This window comes from Equus caballus, chromosome 22 (assembly GCF_041296265.1).
Source record: "Equus caballus isolate H_3958 breed thoroughbred chromosome 22, TB-T2T, whole genome shotgun sequence".
NCBI lineage: Eukaryota > Metazoa > Chordata > Mammalia > Perissodactyla > Equidae > Equus > Equus caballus.
The window spans coordinates 20,323,834-20,340,494 of NC_091705.1; the positions used below are offsets into that span (position 1 = coordinate 20,323,834).

Genomic DNA, 16,661 nt, shown 5'->3' on the forward strand with positions numbered 1-16,661 from the left:
ATTCTTCTCAAGTGTGCCTGGAACGTTCTCAAGGATAGACTATATGCTGGGAAACAAGGCAAACCTCAATAAATTTAAGAAGATTGAAATAATAACAAGCATCTTTTCCAATTACAATGCTATGAAGCTGGAAATTAGTTACAAGAAAAAAGCTGAGAAAGGGACAAAGGTGTGGAGACTAAACAACATGCTATTGAACAGCCAATGGGTCGTTGAAGAAATTAAAGGAGAAATCAAAAAATATCTGGAGACGAATGAAAATGAAAACATACCATACCAACTCATATGGGATGCAACAAAAGTGATACTAAGAGGGAAATTCATCGCACTCCAGGCTCACCTTAACAAACAAGAAAAATCCCAAATAAGCAATCTCAAAGTACACTTTACTGAATTAGAAAAAGAAGAACAAAGCCCAAAGTCAGCAGAAGGAGAGGAATAATAAAAATCAGAGCAGAAATAAATGCAATTGAAACAAAAAAGGCAGTAGAAAGAATCAGTGAAACACAGAGCTGGTTCTTTGAGAGGATAAACAAAATTGACAAACCCCTAGCCAGACTTACAAAGAAAAAAAGAGAGAAAGCTCGGATAAATAAAATTAGAAATGAAAGAGGAGAAATAAAAACGGATACCACAGAAATACAAAGGATTATAAGAGAATACTATGAAAAGGTATATGCCAACAAAATAGACAATGTAGAAGAAATGAGTAAATTCTTAGACTCTCACAACCTCCCAAAGCTGAACCAAGAAGAAATAGATAATCTGAATAGACCAATCACAAGTAAAGAGATTGAAACAGTAATCAAAAACATCCCAAAAAATAAAAGCCCAGGACCAGACCGCTTCCCTGGAGAATTCTACCAAACTTTCAAATAGGACTTAATACCTATCCTTCTCAAGCTATTCCAAAAAATTAGGGAAGGCAGAATGCTTCCTAACACATTCTATGAGGCCAATGTCACTCTTGATACCAAAGCCTGACAAGGATAACACGAAAAAAGGAAAGCTACAGGCCAATATCACTGATGAACATAGATGCAAAAATCGTCAACAAATATTGGCAACCTGAATACAGAAATCTATCAAAAAGATCATACATCATGATCAAGTGGGACTTATACCAAGGACACAGGGATGGTTCAACATCTGCAAATCAATCAGTGTGATACACCACTTTAACAAAATGAGGAATAAAAACCACACGATCATCTCAATAGATGCAGTGAAAGCATTTGAGAAGATTCAAAAACCATTTATGATAAAAACTCTTAACAAAATGGGGATAGAAGGAAATTACCTTGACATAGCAAAAGCCATATATGACAAACCCACAGCCACCATCATACTCAACAGGGAAAAACTGAATGCCATCCCTTTGAGAACAGGAACAAGACAAGGGTGTCCACTCTCACCACTCTTATTCAACACAGTACTGGAGGTTTTGACCAGATCAGTTAGGCAAGAAAAAGGAATAAAAGGAATCCAAATAGGAAATGAAGAAGTAAAACTCTCACTGTTTGCAGACAACATGATCTTATATATAGAAAACCCTAGAGAATCCATCAGAAAACTATTAGAAATAATCAACAACTACAGTAAAGTTGCAGGGCACAAAATCAACTTAGAAAAGTCAGTGGCATTTCTATACTCTAATAATGAACTTACAGAAAGAGAACTCGAGCACAGTCCCATTTACAATGGCAACAAAAAGAATAAAATATCTAGGAATAAATTTAACCAAGGAGGCAAAGGACTTATACAATGAAAACTATAAAACATTATTGAAAGAAATTGGTGATGACATAAAGAAATGGAAGATATTCCATGCATATGGGTCAGAAGAGTAAACGTAGTTAAAATGTCCATACTACCCAAAGCAATCTACAGATTCAGTGCAATCCCAGTCAGAATCCCAGTCACATTCTTCATGGAAATAGAACAAAGAATCCTAAAATTCATATGGGGCAACCGAAGGCCCCGAATAACTAAAGCAATCCTGAGGAAAAAAAAACAAAGCTGGAGGCATCACAACCCCTGACTTCAAAATGTACTGCAAAGTCATAGTAATCAAAACAGCATGGTACAGGCACAGAGATCAAGGGAACAAAACTGAAAAGCCCAGAAATAAAACTGCACGTCTACAGACAGCTAATCTTCAACAAAGGTCCCAACATAGAACGGAGAAAATATAGTCTCTTCAATAAATGGTGTTGGGAAATCTGGACAGCCACATGCAAAAGAATGAAAGTAGACCATTATCTCATGCCTTACAGAAAAGTAAACTAAAAATGGATCAAAGACTTGAAGATCAGACCTGAAACTGTAAAACTTCTGGAAGAAAATATAGGTAGTACACTCTTTAACATCAAACTTTTTAAAAGGATCTTTTCAAATACCATGTCTTCTCAGACAAAGGAAACAAAAGAAAAAATAAACAAATGGGACTTCATCAGATTAAAGAGCTTCTGCAAGGCAAGGAAACTAGGATCAAAACAAAAAGACAACCCGCCAATTAGGAGAAAATATTTGCAAATCATATATCTGACAAGTGGCAATCTCCAAAATATATAAAGAACTCACACAACTGAACAACAAAAAAACAAACAGCCCGATCAAAAAATGGGCAGAGGATATGAACAGACATTTTTCCAAAGAAGATATACAGATAGCCAATAAGCACATGAAAAGACGTTCAGCATCATTAATCTTCAGGGAAATGCAAATCAAAACTACACTAAGATAGCACCTTACAACAGTTAAAATGGCTGTAATTACTAAGACTAAAAATAACAAGTGTTGGAGAGGGTGTAGAGAAAAGGGAACCCTCATACACTGCTGGTGGGAATGCAAACTGGTGTAGCCACTGTAGAAAACAATGTGGAGATTCCCCAAAAAACTAAAAGTAGAAATACCATGTGACCCAGCTATCCTACTATTGGGTATCTATCCAAACAACTTGAAATCAACAATCCAAGGTGACCCATGTACCCCTATATTCATTGCAGCACTGTTCACAATAGCCAAGACATGGAAGTAATCCAAGTGCCCATCACCGATGATTGGATAAAGAAGATTTGGTATATATATACAATGGAATACTACTCACCAGAAAAAAAGACAAAATCATCCCATCTGCAACAACATGGGTAGACTTGAAAGATATTATGCTAAGTGAAATAAGCCAGACAGAGAAAGACAAACACCATATGATTTCACTCATATGTGGAAGATAAACAAACACACGGACAAAGAGAACAGTTCCATGCTTACCAGGGGAAGGGGGCTAGGGGGAGGGCACAGGGGGTGAAGGAGTGCACTTATATGCTGACCGTCAAGAAATAATGTACAAGTGAAATTTCACAATGATGTAAACTATTATGAACTCAATAAAAAAAAAAATCCAAAACTGACAACACCAAATGCTGGAAAGAACGTGGAGCAACAGGAACTCACGTTCATTATTGGTAAGAATGAAAAACGGCACAGCCGCTTGGGAAGACAGTTTGGCAGTTTCTTACAAAACTAAACATAATCTTAGCATATGATCCATTAGTCGTGCTCCTTGGTATTTACCCACATGAGTTGAAAACTTATGTCTGCACAAAAACCTACACAAGGAACGTTTTAATAACAGTTTTATTCATAATTGCCAAAACTTGGAAGCAGCCAAGATGTCCTTCAGTGAATGGTTAAATAAACTGTGGTACATCCAGACAATGGAATATTTTTCATTGATAAAAAGAAAGAGGTATCAAGCCTTAAAAAGGCATGGAGAAACCTGAAATGCATATTGCTAAGTGAAAGAAGCCAATTTGCAAAGGCTGTGTATTGTATGGTTCCAACTATATGGCATTCTGGAAAAGGTAAAGCAATGGAGACAGTTAAAAGATCAGTGGTTGCCAGGAGTTTGGAAGGGAAAAGAAAATAGCTGGAGCAATGGGGATTTTTAGGGTTAGTGAAACTATTCTGTATAATATAGTCATGATGGACACATGTCATGCATTTGTCAAAACCCATAGAATGTACAACACAAAGAATGAACCCTAATGTAAACTTTGTTAATAATTAGTTAATGTATTGGTCAGACTTTTTAGTTAATAATAATTTATCAATATTAGTTAATCAGTTATAACAAATGTAACAATATTATAGGACATAAATAATAGGGGAAATTGTGGGGGTAGAGGGAAGGAGAGGAGATATGTGGGAACTCTGTGTACTTTTCCATCAGTTTTTCTGTATACCTAAAACTGCTCTAAAAAATAGCCTATTAATAAAAAAAAATTATCAAGTTCTTTACACAACTTTCTGTAATAATTGGGGGTCTTTATTTTACAAACACAGAAATCTAATGAAGTCAAGAAACTTACCTGAGTTCTAGTCCTGGGGTTGGGGGGCCCTAGATTATGACTGCTCATCTTCATTCAGCTATTCATTTCAAGGTAACATACTTACCCTTTCCATTTCTGTGCCATTTGTGAATAATTTACTGATTAATAGGTGACATATAAAATGTAAATCCAGATTATCTGATGTTTTACATTACATATGCAAATTTTGCTCTGCCGATTTCTTTTTAATGTAAATGTCAATGAATTTGATGTCAATATGTGCTTACACAAATTTATGACATGATCGAAGGAAGCAGATTTGAAACACATGGCACCTTTAAAAAAACCTTTTGTTAGGGAAAATTTGGAAATCCAAGGAACATGTTTTAATTGAGGAACTACACCTATTAACCAACAGTTAGAAATATGTACATGTGTTTTCATTTAGGGTCATGGCAATATTGATCATATTCACTATGGTGAATTATAGGTTAGTCAGAATAAGTTCTTATTTCAGATCTGTAACTTGGATTCACAGTGTTCACAATATTACAGAAAAATACCTTGTATTCTCTTGAGACTTCCAAACAATGTCTTCCTTAAACAATGGAGTAAAATGGAAGGAATGAATATTTGTGTCATATTTAGCTACTTTTTATATATTGTGCTAATTTCCTTTACTTTAGTTCTTGTGGTAGCATTTTTGCATTTTGTACCTGCTATCCTAGGAGCCCTGATGAAATCTTGGATTTTCAAAAGAGAAAAGGACATCCATTTCCATGTCTATATAAACGAACAACTGATCAGGGAAGAAGAATAAGAATTTAAAAATCTAGAGAACTTATTTTTCTCTTCTGCAAGGCCTATGTATGGAGATGAGATACAAATGAAGGTGGGGACCTGGATAGGACCCTCCTTTCCTGAATTTGTAGCTGCCCCCCATGTCACCTGTCATGTTGGCCAGTGTCCTTACTGTGAAAATTCTGGCTTTGATATTAATAGCAGTCAAAACCCAAGCACATTTCTTCTTCTTTTCCTTTTATGTTGTGAATTCATTAGCATCCTAGGATGACCCAAACAGTAACCTCACGATATAGCCAAGATTAAAAACATACACATAAGATGCCTTTGGAAAAACAACAATTAAAGATGATCTTTTCCCTTGCCTTTAAAAACTAATAAATCAGCTGTTTGTAAAGTTAAATTGATTTCCGTTAACTGTATACTTTTTGTTTCTCTAACAGTACACACCTAAGTCCCTCCTCCTTTTTTACTTTTATTTTTTCCTGACATCCAGGTAGTACAGTGCGTCTCACCAAAGGGACCCCTTGCTTGTTCAAGAACATACTTTTTTGGAGCTACTCACATTCCTTATTTGGGTAAGTCCCTGTAAGTCATCATCTCATCAATTTACCTAATGAATAGTTTCTCCCATGAACAAGAAATGGAATCACGATTTACTACTTTCTTCAGAAGTTATGATATGAGTGCCGCCCCCATGGCCGAGTGGTTAAGCTCACGCGCTCCACTGTGGTGGCCCAGGGTTTTGCTGGTTTGGGTCCTGAGTGCAGACCTAGCACTGCTCATCAAGCTATGCTGCAGTGGCATCCCACATAGCAGAACTAGAACTAGACCTATAACTAGAATACACAACTATGTACTGGGAGGCTTTGGGGAGAAGAAGGAGGAAAAAAAAAGCAGTTATGATACCAATTTGTAGGCTTCTAGCTTCCTCTCTGATTCCAGGTGGAAAGTTGACGTGCCTAACACATCTCTCACAGAATGTGTTCAGGAAGAATAATTATCAGCTCAACATATATTAAGTCTAACCATGTGTAAGACTGTGTGCTCAGTGTCAGAGGGAAGACAAAGATGAGTGAGTCCTGTTTGGAGATACCAGGAGGTATGGGCTGCGCTGGGAGCTTGGGGGTCTCAGCCAGGTGCCTGCTCTTCTTGTAAGGAAAATGAGGAAGGGCCATGGTAGAAGGCTACGACCTGGGAACATTCACAGGAGCAAGTACTCCATGCTGCAGGGCCATCCAGAAAAGCTAGGCTGACTGGGGCTTCCCTGCTTGCTAGGGTAACAAGAAGCCACAGATATCTAAAGAGACGTGGAGAAGAACCTCTGGAACGAATGAGGATGTCAGCACTGCTCCACAGAGGAGAGTATATCAGCTTTTCTCCTGAGTGTTTTTATAGAAGCTGAGAAACTGAAAGAAGCATGACTTGGGCCAGATAATTAAGAAGATTAAAAAAGAGGCAGAAATGAGCCTGTTTACTTATACCTCCTAATTAAAAAAAATTAAAAATAAAGGCAAAAACATTCCAGAGCATAAGATTCCACCTGTCTTCTCTGGTGTTTAGTGGTGATGCTGAGTGGGTTGTTAAAGTCAGTGTCAGGGGTGAAGGTCCAGGAGGATACTGGGAGAAGCTAGGTTTCACTGTTGTTTGCACTTTTACTGTACTTAAAAAAAAGTAGTAGTTCTTTTTTTTTAATAACCCCACTGGCCTAAAGGTACATCTTCTTTTTTTTTTTTTTTTTTTTGGAGTTTATTTTTCCTTTTTCTCCCCTGGTACATAGTTGTATATTTTTAGTTGTGGGTCCTTCTAGTTGTGGCATGTGGGATGCCGCTTCAGCATGGCTTGATGAACAGTGCCATGTCTGCGCCCAGGATCCGAACCAGTGAAACCCTGGGCCGCCGAAGTGGAGTGCACGAACTTAACCACTCAGCCACAAGACTGGCCCCAAATGTAGTAGTTCTTGACATCTCTTTCAAATTAAATTAAGAAATTCTAGCCTCCTTATGCAGTGTTTGCATCTCCTGTGATCTTGTCACATTCTTAACCACTCAGCCATGGGGCCAGCTAGTCACATTCTTAATACATCGTTCTCTTTCACAGGTGATGACAACAAGCAGCCCAAGAAAACTGAGCAGATGTAAGTCTTCATTTCTATTTCATTTTTTTTCTTTCTCAAAGTTGAGTTACTCAGAAGTTACGGCTGTCCCGTCTACTTCTTTTTGAGATCAGCATTGGATAGGACATCTGGTTTCAGAGATGAGCGGAGCTGTATAATTTCCTGGGAGGTCCCAGCCCCTGTCTGTCAGCTTGGAGTCCAGGCCGGAGACTGCCAGCTGTGTCATCTGCTCCTCTCTCCAGAATCCAGAGACTTTCTACCTGCACACCCAGGCATTTAAATAGCATAACTCTTCTTAATATGTCTCCTACATAGTGTATTTTTTATTAGGGGCTTTCCTAAAAGTAAAACATCATGAAACCCATTGGGAGAATCTGTGTAGAACCTCATCTGATCTGAGCAGTGTTTCCTCTGGATTTGACACTTAGGCTCATGGAACAGAGCTAGGATCCAAACTTAGGTTGTGTAACTTTAGGAAGGTCCTCTGTTGACTAGGGTGAAACCAAAGACAGGAAATAAACTAATTAATGCGTGTATTAGTCTGCTTGGGCTGCCATAACAAAATACCACAGGCTGGGTGGCTTAAACAGCAGAAATTTATTTTATCACAATTCTGGAGGCTAGAAGTCCAAGATCTAAGTACCAGCAGGGTTGGTTTCTGGTGAGGCCTCTCTCCTTAAGTTGCAGACCACCGCCTTCTCACTGTATCCTCACATGGCCTTTCTTATATGTTCAGGTAGAGAGAGAGATCTGTGGTGTCTCTTCCTCTTCTTATAAGGACACCAGTCCTATTGGATTAGGGCCCTACCCTTATGACCTCATTTAACTTTAATTACCTCCCTAAAGGCCCTGTTGCCAAATACAGTCACATTAGGGGTTAGGCTTCAACGTGAATTTTGGGAGGACACAATTCAGTCCATAATAATGCTGGAACTACTGAATTCCAAAAAGGAATTTTCTTTCCGAAATATAAGCATAATAGAGTTTTCTTATTACCTAATTACATATCCCAGCATAAACTAGTGGGGTCTAGACCAGTGCTTCCTAAACGTTAACAGTGATGGCCACAAAGAATCATCTAAGAATCTTTTTAAAGATGTATATTCCCTAGGCTACAGTAGTTCCCAGAACTACTGAATCAGAATCTCTGGGTTGGGGCCCATGAAGCTGTTTTGGAAAAAATATAATGTAAGTAATATAATCACACTACAGAAAATTTGGAAAATAGAGAAGAGAAAATAAGATCAACCATAGTTCCTCCTCTTTGGCACTACTCATTTGTATCTTAAGGTGTATCTTGCTGGGCTTTTAAAAAATTATACATTTCCATTTTGTGTAGCTGTAATTATAGTGTGTCTACAGGTTTTTTTGTGGGTTTTCTTCGCTTTAGCAACAAGTCAACCACATTCTCATATATTGGTGGGTCTGTATAGTCTTACTTTGTACCTGCCTATGCTTCCATGCCAGCTGTGCTTATCCACTGCCCTGGATCCTCATCTTAGACCCTTAGATATTTCGCCTAAACCTAACCCATTGGTGCCATGCTTCAGGGACTGGTATTGAGGGGTGTTTGGCCCACGTCAGGAGACTTGCTGAATCATAGACTTGGTGGAACTTGGGCCTTGTGGAGTCCTAGTGAAGGCAACAGCAGTGCTATCCAGGCACGGAGCAGACCCTTCCCTTGTCCTGGGTTTCAGGCCTCCCCTCCAGGCCATTTTACGAGTCAGCAGCCAGGTGGCTTTGTATTGAGCTCTTGTCTGAGGTCCGTATAGGAGAAGGCCAAGCACGAGGGAGGCCTGACCCATGTTGGTACCTAGTAATGTTTGAGTCGAGCTGAGTCAGGGAACGAGGAAGGGTGTCTTTGTATGTCTTTGGTGTGGGCCTCTATAAAGCTTTGCTTTTAGTGTCAAGGTGTGGAGGATTCTGGTCTTACCTGGAAGTGGCCAAGCTCATTGACAAGGTTCCTGCCGGGCCCCTTCCTACCAGGACATACCCTTCTCCCATGACCTGGCCAACAATCTTCAGGATATGTTGATCCTTGGAGCTGTCATTTTGTTATGTGTACTTTTTCTTCTACCCAGCTCAAGTCTCTTACCTACAATGTAGAGGGGTGATGCAGGACCCAAGGAGGAAATTAAAGAAGTTGGCAGGATGATGTGGCTGAGAGCAGACATGAGTTCAAGTCTGTCGTTAATTTTCTGTGGCCTTGGACAGTTTATTCCACCTCCAGAGGACTTATTTGCTTTTTCTGTAAGATGAGAGTGTTAGACCAGATCATTTCTGTGTTCCTTCCTGCTTTCAACTCCTGTTGCCTTCCTTCACCTGTTGCAAGAGTCTCAGGCTTAAAAATAGACATATTCTTAGGTGAGGCTTTATCATTTCCTTGCTAGGCACCTTCTTTACCTTTCAGGACCTCGTGGATGAGCCCCTTCTCTCTATAATTATCCTAATAACATCCTGGGTCTCCTTGCTCTAAAGCAGCAGTTCTCAACCAAGGGCAGTTTTACTCCTACCGGTCCTCCCACCCCACCTTTCCTCCCCCCATTCCCAGGGACATGTGGCAATGTCTGGAGATATTTTTGTTTGTCACAACTGGGGCTACTATAGGCATCTAATAGATAGAGGCTGGGCATGCTGCTAAACATCCTATAATGCACAGGACAGACCCCACAACAAAGAATTATCTGGACCATAATGCTGAGATTAAGAAACCCTGCCCTAAAGGGAACCAGACTTGGATTTTCTAGGGACCTTTATGGCAGTCCCAATCTGGCAAAGAAAAAACCTTCTTATAATGACTTTAGGTGGTGAGAAGTCAGAGAGAAAGACCAAGATTGGTGAGGGGGGAGGGGGGATACTTTAGGAGGGGGATGTTTCCCCTTAAAAGTATTCTCTATTCTCTAGATCAGGTAAGCTGCTTAGAAAGTGGTCTGCAGCTGTTAATTTGAATTTAAGTGGAGCTCATCTCCTTGGAATAATCCCTTTTGCCCTCTGAGGTCTCCCACCCTGAGGTTTCAGTAGCAGCTAGCCTTTAGCAGACCTAGGGAGGAGACGACATGAAGGTGTAGTGTGGTTGGTCTCTGGAAAAGCAGCAAGTGTTTGTCATGACACTGAAGGGATTCCAGGTCCTTGGGTAGCTGTTCCTATGCATGGAGGGGTCAGGGAGCCCACAGAGTTTTCTTCTGTTGGATCATAAACAGGGAGAGTTGGTCTTTTGAGCAGAATTAAGAACTGACTTTTCTTATCGTGGTTTAACAAGGGCAAAGTATAAATCAGATGGGGTGCATGGCTTTTAAAAGGTTTAGAAATCAGTGTGTTCCATTTTTGTACTTTTCTCATTCTGTTTAAAAATCTGTTCCTTACAGAATGTTATTTATGTGCATGTAGCTTTTGATGTAACCTTGTGATGCTGTAGTTAACCCTCACTTTTTGTTTTTAAAGTAGGCTCTTGTCCCAAGTATATGCTGCTGTTACTGAGGCTGTTTTGGCTGGCATTGCATGTTATGCTAAAACTTCCAGTTTAACAAAGGTAATTTAAAATACATTGCTCTTTCCCTAGTAGTTATTTTTAATGTAAAACTTGCTATGCATCTGTTTTTTCTTTGGACACTTCGTAGTACTCAGTTTTGTGTTAGCTTGGGCCTCAGTGGAGCTGGCACCAGAGAGATGCCTTTAGAGCACTGAGCTTGTGCTGCTGTGGCCCAGCTGCCATTGTCTTATGAGTGACAGCTAATTAGAACTTCTTTGTAGACATCTGGTTGTGTTAAAGAAAAATCCTTCTCTTAGCATATTGTTTTACTTAATAGTTTTTTAAAAAGACTTTTAGAAGTTAAAAAATAAAGAAAAATATAGATAATTCTACTGGAAATTTTCATAAGGTTGGATAAATTTGATTTGAGCTACATAGTTTGATTTCCTATAATTCAATGTTTTAAAAAAACAACTAAAGATTAGAAAATCTGACTTGCATTTCCTAGATAAGCATGCGTTCTCCTTCTCTGACTGGTCTCTTCCTTGCTGTTTTCTGGTTACCCTGCCCTGCTGAGTTGGATTCCTATATCTGACCCAGTAAGGAGATGAGAAGAGTCAGCTTGATGCCTCCCAATGCCAATAGGACCTTTCCTGAAGGAAGCCATTTGACATTGGAAAGGTTGTGTATGATGTAGATATCAGAGAGACTGTAGCCTAGTCATTAGCTCCTTGCCATCTTCCCTCCTCACTGAACTTGACTCCCTGGTACTTGGGATTTCTCAGCCCTTTAGCTGAAAGCTTACGCAAAACATAGGATGTCCTTCAATATCAGTTCTCACACTTTTGTTTTTTAGCTAATCTTTTGTAACTCTAGGTATTTGAATATTTTTAGCATCTGGCAGAAGCTATGAAGATGGTAATCCCACCCCCAGGGCCAGGGAACTGGGGAGGAGAAAGCACTTTTCCAGACCTCACAATGGTACCATCACAGCTGGTTACAGCTCACCCACAGATCAGGTTCCAGTGCCCACCTGCCTGAATGAAATGTGTCCTGTGAACCCAACCTGAAGAAAGCGGGCACCTGTTTCCCTTAACGTGATGTTTCGCTTTAATCTATCAATGTGTACAAAGTAGTCACATAGTGGGGAGGGGCACAGTGTTCTCCTGGCTGTTAGAAGGGCTTTTCCTATCAGTGATGTGTATTCTTTCCTGCTGTGAAAGCTAATTGTCTATTTTGTCATTGGTTTTACAGGCCAAGGAGATAGCTGAACAGACCCTGGCATCTGGGTTAGATTCCTTTGAGTTGATGCAGTTTAAGGCAGCCCTACGGTAAGCAATGACTGATATTTTCTATAAGGAATTTTTGGTTGTTTGTTTTTTAAAACTCTTTTTTCCTACTATTTGATATTCTGTCTCCCCTTTGAGAAATGTTCCAGTAAAATAATGGGACATATGAAGGAGAGTCATTCATGATCAGAGCTTTATTTGAAGGCCAAGGAGCCAGATGGAGGAACTGTGTGAGAAAGAGTCAGACACATGTCCTGATGCTGGGGTGGGAGGCAGATCAATCCCAGAATCATCGGAGACCTGGCAAACCCAGATGCAGAGGTTAGAAAGGTGAAGCTGGAGAAAGGAGTGGTGAGGTTTGTTAGAGTCACGGGCTTTGGGCACATAAAGAGTCACTGCTTAGAAGGGACTTGCCCTGGGCTTCATCTGTCTCTCAGATGGTAGAAACCCTGAGCCTGGCCATGTATCAGGGTCTAGATGCTCTGGGAATTTGGCTTCCTGGCAGTCTTCCCATCACGTATGTCCTGGCACGTCACAGTAGATCTCTGTGTTGTCTTTGTCCATAGCTAAACCTCCATGAACCCAGTCCACCTAACCCACTGTCTCATTTGAGGACCACTAGGTGTACTTTTTTGCAAAGGGGACAAAAGACAACAATATTGGGGGGTTTCTTTAAGAACACTTCTTGGGGTCCGGCCCCATGGTGTAGTAGTTAAGTTCGGTGCATTTTGCTTCAGCAGCCCGGGTTTGTGGGTTTCGACCCCGGGTGCAGACCTACACTACTCATCAGCCATGCTGTGGTGGAAACCCACATATGAAAGTGGAGGGGGATTGGCATAGTTGTTAGCTCAGGGCTAATCGTCCTCAGCAAACAAACAAGCAAAAACAAAGAGAGGAGACTAAAAAAAAAAAGAAGACCACTTCTGGGATGTTCCCTTTGGTGTCTTAGCTCCATGCCCCACATTTTCTTACATCTACGCCCCTGGGTTGTGAGAAGGAGCATTTAGAAAGATAAATCAATCAATTGATCTAACAAGATGAATTCTGTTGCTGCAGCTCCAGGAGTGGAGGAAGGAACCAGATCTCTTTGTTGCAAGGCTTTGGGCTTGCTTCAGGTCTCCTTTCCTCTGAATCTTCATGTCTTGTAGCTCTGGTCATGAGGTGGGTGGAGGGTAGAGGAAATTTGTTCCTTTAAGGCCTTGCACTGACCTGAACTGTCTGTTCCTGGCAGATCTGAGTTTGAGGAAGCTTCTTTGCTTTCCAGCTGTGTGACCTTGGGGAAGATAGGGAGCTCCCTGTGCATCTGTTTTCTTCATCTTCCCACGTTGTAGACTGATAGGGCATGTAAATGTTAGCTGCTGTCACAGGGGGGTCTTCTCTGTTACCATCAACATGGCTGACATAGTCATTCCATTCCTCCTTTCCTCAGAGCCTTGCGTAGGCCACTCAGCCTGTCCATGGCAGGCCACCTCTCTATCACAAGGCCTCCTAGGCCTGGGCATACCACCCTAGCTAGAATAAGGAACAAGAAGAGAACACCAGGTGGTGGCAGATAGTCTCCCAGGGCCAGTCCTTCACCTGGAACCCCACTTCTTCTCTCCACAAGGTCACTTCGCTGAGTACCCTCAGACTGCATCAGGTTAGCAGATCATCTCCCGAGAAACAGGGGACCTGGCCACTGCTCAAGCTCTGAGCAGGATGGCAGCTTGACCCAAAATGGTGAACAGGAGGAGGATCAGGACAGTATGTCAAGGCTGTGGGGCAAGAGGCCCCAGGCCAGTAGAGAATCATTCCCAGTCTGCAGTGGAAAACAGTCCTGTCACATGGTTCTCTCCTGCTCTGTCCAAGAGTCAAGACAACCCTGAGAGTCTGCACAGAGTCAAGGCCATGAGTGGAGTCAGACGCTGGCCCCACACTTGGCAAGTGTGCTGTGAGGGCCAGCACAAGTGCACTACAGCACCAGGTGTCTGAGGAGGGTGCCAACCCAGTGGTCAGGAAGAGAAGACTGACTTTTGTTTTGTTTTGGGTCTGCAGCTCCAAGATGGCTTTTCATATACATGCTGTGAATAATCAGGGAAGGTAAGTATATGTTTATGGTGTGTCCTCATTTGGAGCAAGTTTTAAGAGCACAAAGAGAAGAGAGGTTACCTAGTAACTGCTGATATATATGGCTGGTCTTCTCAGAGTTCTGCACCTGGTGGTGGCATCACTCCAGGGTTGGGCCCGGCGCTGCCTGTGCTCAGCTGAGACCCTCCATCTTGAGTGCTTCCCACTGAAAGACTGAGGGGTGGGGGCAGGGAATGGACCTAATTCCCTCCAAGTAGCCTACATACTAATTCTGCATACACGCGACCCAGTGTTTTGAAAATCCCTGAGAGAAATCTGGGTCTGTGGGTTGCTGCCAAGTTGAAAAAAGAACATTGTAAATGTAATATATGTTGAAAAAAGAACATTGTAAATGTAATATATGTCTGTCCTATCTCTTTCCTCTTCTAGAATCGTGCCTCTGGACAGTGAAGATAGCTTATACTTTGTGAAGACGGTAAGCAGAGCTGTTTACAAGTCAGCTGGCAGGGAATGGCCTGTAGAGGGACATCTACAAGGGGTGAGGTAGGAGTGGGTGGTCTTGGGCACCCATCCCTTACTTGAGGAAACTAGTCTCCTCTCAGGACTGTTCCAGCTGCAGTGGTGGTGAGCCTGTGCTTTCTGAGGGTGCCTGGGCAGCTGTGCCAGGCCCACCATGTCCACACGCCTATGCCTAGGCTCCCCCGGGTCCAGAGTCTTAGCTGGGTGCTGGGGGAGAGACACTTCTTCATAAGGTTAAAGGCTTCCTCCATGTGGCTGAAATTACTCTGACCTTGTGTGGAAATATGAGCTGAGGATAAGCCTGCCTCAACCAAACCTCTGCCTTTTCCCTGGCTTCTCTGTGTTCCAAGGCCTGTGTTAATGCTCTTAACACGGGCTTGTGAAAATGAGTAAAAACAAGCAAACAAACCAGAGGCCTGAGTCTCAAGTGAAATGGGGTAGTCAGAGCAGAGCTTTCCAACCCACGTGCTGGGGGCATACTGGTAGGCCAGGGGAATGGTTTAGAAATGCAAAAATATTGGTCCCCAGGGTGAGCTGCACCACCTACCGGGGCCAGAGTTTCTAGACCAGTTGCTGCCAGACACAGGCTGAGTCCTCCATTTACCCCAGTGCATCTTGATGTAAAGAAGATTGGCAAGCAATACATGAGAGCATGGTGGACATCCAGCCAAAATTTTGGTTCCAGTATGTAGGGACACAGGGATACCTTGAGTCTGTTCTGTGACTGCTGCCTGAGCCTTAGTTCCAGTGAGATTTTGGTCACCAGGAACTGGGTGGGCAGGTGTGGATGACTCAGTGCAAATGCGTGCCTACCACCATCACCAGTGGAAAAACAGTAGTGTTATCTCATCTACAGAGAGTAATATGACAAGGTTACTTCTTTAAGATTGTGAGTAATTTCTCTTTTTGTAATGGACCTGCTCCCTATATCTGTCAGCGTTTTGTGTTGATGTTCTTTTAGAATTAATTGAGACTGTTTTGTGACATCATCAGGATGCTGGGAAATGCTTTCTGATATTTAGGTGATAATACTTTATCTCCTTGCTAGACTTTAAACTCCCTGACTTCTCTTCTTAGACTCTTGTACAGTGCTCTGGAAAGTGCTTTGCACGGTAGTAGGTATTAGAGGAGTCCAGTGGAATTATACTATTGAGTTAAGTATGCATTCAGTAGCAGCTAAGGAAATAGGAAAGAAGAGAGAGAAAGTTGGTGCTTTCTGTCCAAATCCTGTCCTCCCTTTCAGGCAGAGTTGAAGTTCTGCCTCCTCCTCCAAGCCTTCCCTATTGATTTCTCCCCACAGGTACTGTATTCCTATAGTACTTGCAGTTTGTACACATAAATTAGGGAGCAGTTCTGTACTAACGTGTCATATGATGACTTTTGTGTAAAAATATTCGTCTCTCCAACTATACGTTGTAAGATTTCCTGAAGATGGGGGACCATGTTTAAATTTTTCACTCCCCATGCCACATGGTGGGAAGTACATAGCAAGCATCTGACAAACGCTACGTGTTCTTTTTAATGTCCTCTCTCTCCTTCCTCAATACCAGAAGCCAAAGATGAAAGTGAGGGATTAGGAACCTACAGGATTTGTCTTTCTGATTGATCTGGGAACCAAAGAAGTGGGATTCCCATTGTCACTTAAGAGGGACCATGTAGCTTGGGAAGGTTTTTTGTCTTCACATGTTCAAAATTCTTTGAAACAGATTTAGATAAACATTCCAATTGTCACCCCTATTCAGAAAGTTAACTAAAATATAAAAGCCTACCTGTCACTTTTGTATATTCTTTTAGCATGACAACATGGAAAATTAAGGACTTGGCTTTAAGTGGGTTTTCCTTTTCAATTCTTCTGCCATCTTTTTTTTTTTTTTTTTTTTTTTTTTAAAGATTTTATTTTTTCCTTTTTCTCCCCAAAGCCCCCCGGTACATAGTTGTGTATTCTTCGTTGTGGGTTCTTCTAGTTGTGGCATGTGGGACGCTGCCTCAGCGTGGTTTGACGAGCAGTGCCATGTCAGCGCCCAGGATTCGAACTAACGAAACACTGGGCCGCCTGCAGCGGAGCG

The 16,661-nt window shown here is 41.6% G+C and overlaps 1 protein-coding gene across 6 annotated transcripts in view; it reads left to right on the forward strand.

Annotated features, from left to right (window-relative positions):
* Nucleotides 1-16,661, forward strand: part of DNAAF9 (dynein axonemal assembly factor 9) — a 163,090-nt gene that overhangs the window by 64,272 nt on the left and 82,157 nt on the right. For 4 of the 6 annotated variants that reach the window (XM_070247773.1, XM_070247771.1, XM_070247775.1 and 1 more), the window contains 6 exons: nt 5,632-5,713; nt 7,236-7,272; nt 10,693-10,780; nt 11,975-12,051; nt 14,044-14,088; nt 14,506-14,551. In XM_070247773.1, coding sequence (XP_070103874.1) covers nt 5,632-5,713; nt 7,236-7,272; nt 10,693-10,780; nt 11,975-12,051; nt 14,044-14,088; nt 14,506-14,551 — 375 coding nt within the window. The remainder of the gene's footprint in view (nt 1-5,631; nt 5,714-7,235; nt 7,273-10,692; nt 10,781-11,974; nt 12,052-14,043; nt 14,089-14,505; nt 14,552-16,661) is intronic. The other 2 variants (XM_070247774.1, XM_070247772.1) reach the window with 1 other exon arrangement.